The following is a 7,374-nucleotide window of genomic DNA, read 5'->3' as shown; positions in this document are numbered from 1 at the left end:
CTACTCGGCCTTCTTCGCAGATTCCCGTAGGTTAGGGGCAGTGCCTTGTGTCATATGTGTGTTTTTCTGCTCGATATCGGCAGCCCAGAGCGCAGCACCCACTATTACCAATTGTAAGCCATCATGTATTTTTACCTAGATCAAATCAAACTTACCAGTGTTAGTGAATGCAAAGAATATCGACGCTATAGGGATCATCTCGAGGACAGTTGCAATTGTTCCGAAGCTATAATACAACGTCAGCTACCCACGTGAATATTATAGTAACCACTCGGTACTTACGTTGCATATGGAGCGGAGTGGCGTTCAAGCCAATCCCGTTGTTGAGATGACGTCCACCCTTTCAATTGGAAATACTGTAACTAGTCAGGGGTAATAACAACATAAGACATCTCGGGGAAGACAAACTCGACCATGAACGGAACTACCTCTTGTCCGACCTAAATGGATACGTTAGACCATAATAGCTAGTTGGTAGGGAAGATACATTTACTTACCTTGGAGAATGATAAATATGATAGTACCGACAACTGAAGGTGCACTCTCATTAGCAATAAACATTACGTCTTAGTTCATAAACATACCGGGAATGAAGTTAAGTGGAAGATACATAACGTATCTGATCAGGGCTTTCGGGGTAAACTTCGCAAATGGGTTCTTTAGGATCTTGCCTAACCTTCCAATCGGGTCTTGGCCAGATTTTAATTGCCGTCCCTCGCTAACAATACCGATTGCGTCCTTCGCAACGAGTGTGCCATCAAAAGTGTCGAGCAGTGCATCTTGTAAGAGGAAATTGCGGGAAATAAGGTTAACAATAGTAGAGCTCTCATTGAGAACAAGAAGCACTGTAGTAAAGACAGCCAAGGGCCCATTTACGAAGACGAGAATTGTTAGTTGTGGTAGGTAAGTGAAGAAAAACATGGACGCTGTAACTCCCGCAGTAAGCCCCAGGGTGGGCAATATGCGCGAGTAAAACGGCTTCCATAATGATCTATGTGTCATGAAGTAGATAATACCCCTATTAAGCCATTAGCTCCCGGTAGCAAATCTATCTTGGAAAGAAGGCTGAGATACCTGAATGGGTACAGGTAAGATCCGCTTCTTGCAGCCTCTGACAAGAGGACTTTTGCTTTCTCATAATCTTCTTTCCTACAACAAGTTAGTTATATGAAATTATTCAAGATGAAAGGTTTCACCACATACGCCACCTCTTGGGCTCTGGCTTGAACATTGCTTGCGAAACCACTAGACATTGCTGAGACCTTGGTTAGATGTTGATATCAGATATTCAGATATTCAGATATTCAGATATTCAGATATTCAGATATTCAGATATTCAGATATTCAGATATTCAGATATTCAGATATTCAGATATTCAGATATTCAGATATTCAGATATTCAGATATTCAGATATTCTAGTAATATATGATTGACTTTGCGTTTTACTGAAATAGAAAACTTAAAATATAAAGAGATGGATAAAAAGTTGTCAAGTTATAATATGTCAAAGATTGATTTCGTTTATTATAGAATGAATGACACGTGCAGTTTGTCAAATTGAAGAGATGTTGTCGTCATACCTAACGCACAATGCGCTGGGGACCCCTGTCTTATCGAGATCGGCTAATGCGGGCACCAAGACCCCACTTGCCCCTTTAGACAGGCGCTTTGACCATTACGTAGGACATCAAGTCCACGATGTTATACTTTAGAGTTCATATAAAAGCTTAGTTATAGAAAACATTATGAAGTAATTTATAATGAATAGAGACCCCAGATGGCATCTATAAGATTGATATTATAAACGTATTGAATTAAGTAACCCCGAGGTAAATACATTCTTCTGATTAAGGTACTAGACACATTGCTATCAAACACTACAAAGCGGAGGCGTAAAATTTATTATTAAACGTACACATTAACACATGCTACGAGTTCTGATTGCTATAAGAAACACCTGGTACAAAAAAGACAGCGAGTCAAACTTGTATTCACCATAGCTCTGTATAGTGACTACATAGGGTATAACAATCCTCATCCAAGCCCATAGGCTAGTAATGATGCAGTCTCTACAACCTAATAATCTACAATCCATGGACTAGACCCATAAATGCTAGCATGTAATACATGCTTGCTCGCCTTTCGCAAAACTAGAATAACTCCTATAGAAGAGTTCCGAAGGTCTCGTGCGCCTACCAGCGCGGTAGTCCTGTTCCTAACCATTAACCTTATTCCTTAATGCTTCGCCAGACCGTAACCAGTATATTAAAATCATGTCGCTGCAGTGACCGAACGCCGATGGTATCATGTAGAAGCAGACCTTGCAGGTGAGAAAACCTATTCCCTCTCTTGGTTCTCTGTTTCCTCTGGTGCTCGCCTGGACCAAGATAGAAGCCCATTTCGCATGTTATTCCTTAGTGTGCTAAACCAACTCTCCTGATGTGGGTGGTGTAATATTGGCGTGCCTTGCTCTACATCGGAATTATCCGCCTGTCTGATAGGATCGTCAGGAGATGAAGAACTCGTTGCTTGCACTTCTATGTCTTCGTCACTATCGTCCTGATATGGTTCATATCGAGGGCTGGATGACATCCCGCGAGCTAGAGATCGGACAACATCTCCTTTGCAGATGGGACATGTTCGCCGTCGTGTTATCAACCATGGCGTTCTATCATATGTTAGTTGTATCTTAAAAACTTATAAAGGGTAAACTTACATGCAATCTACGTGGAACTCATGTCCGCAAGGTAGACTCATGACTTGGCTGACACCGTCGACATATTCCTCTAGACAAACGACGCACTCGACTTGCCGGCCCATGTACTTCTTCCACTGGCTTGTGTGTTGCCCATTACGTTTCTCATGCTCTGGGCGTGAGGGGGGTTTAGGTATTGGCGAGGAAGATTCAACTTGCAGAAGGTCGCCAGCTGATGGCACACCAGTAGTAGTCCGCGATCGCGGCCTAGACCTCGACGGACTATGTTGACTCTGGAGTAACGGTGTTGTCGGCGACGAACTGGTTGGCGATGGGACTCTGGACGTGCGACTTGATGTGGACGTTACTGTATGATACGTACGTACCGGAAGTCGTTCAACAACTGATTTTGGCGCCCTCCATCTTCTTCTTCTAATGCGTGCCCGTAGAATAAGCAGGGCATAGACCACTGTGAGTGTAATAAGTGGACTAATGACTAGAACTAGGAGTGTATCGAAAAAAGGACTGGCGCCGCTCGAGGGGGTAATGATGACCCAGAGACCTTCCCGTTCATCAGCATCAGGGAGAGAGTCTCCAGGATTAAGAGCGAGCTTTCCATCATTGTCTGTATCGGCCGGCTTAGATTGGGCCTCGACTTTGGCGAAATCCGCTCCGTCGCCATCCCCGAATATCTTAGAAATAAGACCACCGTTAGATGGAGCTAATATCTTGCTATTGGTAGACCCGATAGCATCGGACCCCTTTGCGGGCGTACGACCTGCGGCGTATTGTCCACTGTTGGGAGTAACCCTGCCCTTAGTTTTCCCGCTGTCGTGTTGCTTTAAGGCTTGACTAGACCTCAAATTTGATTTTGCCTGCTTGTTGCTTATTCCCACCGAATCTTGTAGTTCATCATCTTGGTCGGAAGATCCAACTAGATCGGGGTCACGCCAGTCTTCCACACCTATCTGAAAATTATCATTAGGGGTTGACTTGGACTTTGTTTTTGAGACACCGTCTATTCTAGCTTTTGATGCGCGCTCAAGACTGCTTTTTATGATCTTGTCCTTTTCATCCGAAAAGTCCTCAACCAGCACCCAGTCAAGTTGGCCGCTGCTAGGCGGGCGGCTGCCGCTTGATGCCAAATTATAATTGGAATTAGAACCCCAGCTAAAAATCCTCTTGATCCAGCTGAATCCCAAGTTTGACGCTCCGTCACCTGGCGATGAGGGCCTTTTACTTATTGGCGTTTTTGCACTTTTAGATTTAGGATTGGATTTGATGGACTGTGCCGGCGAGGCGGCTTGTCTTGCCCTCCTGTTCTTTCGAGCCTTCTCGGACTGCTGTACTTTCAAAGAGGGTTTGCCGTTCTCGTCAATTATGTCTTCGATGAAACTCCCCGGTTGCATCATGAGAGAGAGCAGATAGGCGGTCGTACGAGACGTAAATATGGAAGGTATGGTAACGTTGGATGTGTCCCCGTGGGCATACATCTGTATTAATGGCCCACCTCTCTGATTGTCTCCAACAATTAGAGCAATAGCACCTCGTCGCTGGGCCCACTTCACTTTCTCAAGAAAACCGCAGCCGCCACGACTTAGCAAGACTATCTTTCCGGCAATCTCGGCTCCCTCTTGTATCGATTGTATGTCTGCATGTCCCGAGCTTGAAGAACTAAGCGCTTCACTCTGCGACGTGGTTGACTTATCAAGTTTCTGGTGGAGGTAGTCATCGGTTCCGTCGTCCACAGGCTTAGCCTTGGATTTAGATTCGGACTTGGAGGTAGCGGTTCGGTCGACTAAGGGACCTTTGGATTTATCTCGTTTCTGGTTCTTATTCTTCTCGATAGCAATAGCGGGCTTGAATTTATTTTGTATTTCCTTTACGGATGGCTTTAGGACAGCATTCGAGGTACCATCATCCCAGCCGGGTACATCACTGCATCCCAATTCACCTTCGCCCTCCCCATCTTGTGTAGACTCTTCGGTAAAGCCACTACCGATCCACAGCTGACCGTTCAAGCCATTTGTTGGTAAAGGAGGTCCAAAAGCAGCAGGTCTTGCTGCGAATGAGGTGCTGTTGTCATCGGCTATGGTGATAATAGCGTTTGGCGGGAAAAGGGTGAAAGGTGTCGTGAAAGAGAAGATAGATCTAAAGCCGACGAAGCCAGACTTTTGCGCTGACTGAGAAGAAGATATGATGGGGGCGGGGCGACCGGCGGATATAACAGCGCGACATACGAGGAAGAGGCAAGCAGCGAAGAAGAGGACGAGGATGACGATTCTTGGTGGTCGCATGTTTGCGGTGATATGGAAGACCGCAGGAAACTATTTGTTAACGTAGCTGGCAATTCAGCTGCCCAAATTTATAGTCAACCATTCGTAACCAGTAAGCGTACTAATAGAAGCTAGTATCGCCGAGGGGGCATGAAGCGTATTCAAGATAAGTCGAGTCTGAATAGAACGAAGTGGGGGACGATAGAATAACAAGACCACGAAAAAGGAAGCACAAGATAGAGAGATAGGACGGGGTTAAAGAGAAGATCTATAAAATCCAAGAGACCTCAAAAAAGGCAAAGGGCCTTTTTAAATCTACCTAGGATGAAGAAGACTTAGAATTAGACTTTGGCGGCAACGATGATGATAGTAATAATAGGAAGGATTAGGATGCGCAACTGCGGAGTTGACGGCATTGTTGTACTTAGATGCAACAGATGCACAGATACATCCAACAGTGGTGGGACGTAATTACTTAACTAGAACTACGAAAAGTTAATGGTGAGGTCAGGATGTCAGGGTGGCAGGGTGGGTAGGTTTGTAGCGGGCTCGGGGGTCTAGAGTGGGTGCATTTTAGCATGGGGCCACCCAAGCATTATACATACTCTAGCGGGGCTTAGAGCTAGATTTCTGAGTTGGTCGATTGCTACATTAGGCAGTAACTCTAAAGACACAGTACAGATCGACTAAAGAAACAGCACATCCACTTTCACGTGAGATGCGCCAACCGTGCACCCGACCACACATTTGATACAAAATACTTAGGTAGATATTATCTTAGTGTGCTAAGACTAGAATTCGAGGAGCGGGCTTCGCCCGCATCCGCCTCCCTCCCCTCGTTGGCGCCACAGGCGCCACGAAACCCTTGGTCCGTGTGTTTGTATCTGTGGGTCGTGGGGGAGGCGTTCCTCGAACTCTAGTCTTAGCTAGTTTCGCACAATGTAGAGCGAACCGGCACAAGTTTTAGGGTCTTAGTTAGACTTTTAATAAGACTATATCGACGACAACACGATAGGCAACAACAACGTTTAAAATACCTTCTATTTTAATTACTCGAGGCTAGTCCTTTACTTTCGCTACCTTCCTGTCTTTTTTGCATGCTTGTACGGCATTGCGTTGTAATATCGCAGGCCTGAACGTCTAAATACATAATAGCCTCAAAACGCTATACCTACGCGTCTGTACCCACGCGTCTATACCCACGCGCCTACACCCACAACCACCCACAACTACCCACAACCACCCACAACCACATCTAAAATACCTTCTATTTTAATCATTCGGGGCTAGTCTTTTGCTTTCGCTACCTTCTCGTCTTTTTTGCATGCTTATACGACATCGCGTTATAATGTTATAGGCTTTGACGTTTATTGCAGTGTTTATTGCGGCTATCGCGTTGCGACCGGTGTTGCGACCGGTGCTATAGCTAATTTTGACCCGAAACGCGTACGTTTTATATATAATAACCTATTTAAATAATTGAATTAGTACTTGTTTTATAAAGACTTTACTTACTATGTTTTCAATTGATTTAATTATTATTATGGCCGTTTGAATGAAAAATGTTCAAAATCACCTCAGACTAGAGATTGGAAAATGGTTTGGGGGGGTGTGCCGGGGTGTGATTGGTTGGGGAGGGGTGTGGCTGGGGGAGGTACTTCCCCCCGAACCATTTCAAATTTCTAGTCTGAGGTCACTGAGATAAGGTAGATATTGACATATTTATAATATTTAATATATATTAATTTATATAACTTTCTCAAATTCGGTCCAAATCACGTGCAATTAGGCTTATTATTTTTCTAATTTTTTACCTTAAATATAATATATTTTTAATAAATATTTCATCTATATTTCGTAATGTTATAATAATAAATAAAATAAATAAAATAAATAAAATAAATAAAATAAATAAAATAAATAAAATATTACGTAATATAATTAATATTATATATTTATTTATATTTATTTATATTTATTTATATTTATTTATATTTATTTATATTTATTTATATTTATTTATATTTATTTTTATTTTTTATTATATAATATAATATAAATATAAATAAAATTAATAAATTATTTTAAAATTAAAATAATATAATAATAAAAATTTTATTAATTTTTTATAATAATTTTTTAATTTATTTAATATAAAATTTTATTTAAAATAAATATATTAAATTTATATAAAATTTTTATAATTTTTTATATTTTATATATTATTTTTTATTATTTTGTTTATATTTTATTTTATTTTCATTTATATTTTTATTAATATTTTTAAAAAAATAATATTTAAAAATTATAGAAATTTCATTTGGTTACAATGCAAGTGGGGTATATGCATGGGGTTGGGTATAGTTTTAAATGGCCGTGCATGGTGGCTTGTGGTGGCTTG

The 7,374-nt window shown here is 41.8% G+C and overlaps 2 protein-coding genes across 2 annotated transcripts; both read right to left on the bottom strand.

Annotated features, from left to right (window-relative positions):
• On the bottom strand, window positions 1–1,253 carry GL218_02802 (Outer spore wall protein RRT8; the record flags this gene model as incomplete). Its single annotated transcript, XM_033579337.1, has 8 exons — window positions 1–101; window positions 156–226; window positions 283–356; window positions 409–440; window positions 498–530; window positions 585–1,018; window positions 1,075–1,149; window positions 1,204–1,253. 8 exons carry the CDS (start codon window positions 1,251–1,253, stop codon window positions 1–3), a joined length of 870 nt encoding a protein of 289 aa, XP_033437081.1.
• Window positions 1,254–2,339: 1,086 nt separating this feature from the next.
• On the bottom strand, window positions 2,340–4,994 carry GL218_02801 (uncharacterized protein; the record flags this gene model as incomplete). Its single annotated transcript, XM_033579336.1, has 2 exons — window positions 2,340–2,670; window positions 2,719–4,994. 2 exons carry the CDS (start codon window positions 4,992–4,994, stop codon window positions 2,340–2,342), a joined length of 2,607 nt encoding a protein of 868 aa, XP_033437084.1.
• Window positions 4,995–7,374: the final 2,380 nt, after the last annotated feature.

This window comes from Daldinia childiae (assembly GCF_008694065.1).
Source record: "Daldinia childiae strain JS-1345 chromosome Unknown Scaffold3, whole genome shotgun sequence".
Lineage (NCBI taxonomy): Eukaryota > Fungi > Ascomycota > Sordariomycetes > Xylariales > Hypoxylaceae > Daldinia > Daldinia childiae.
This window is presented reverse-complemented; position numbering and strand designations above follow the sequence as displayed.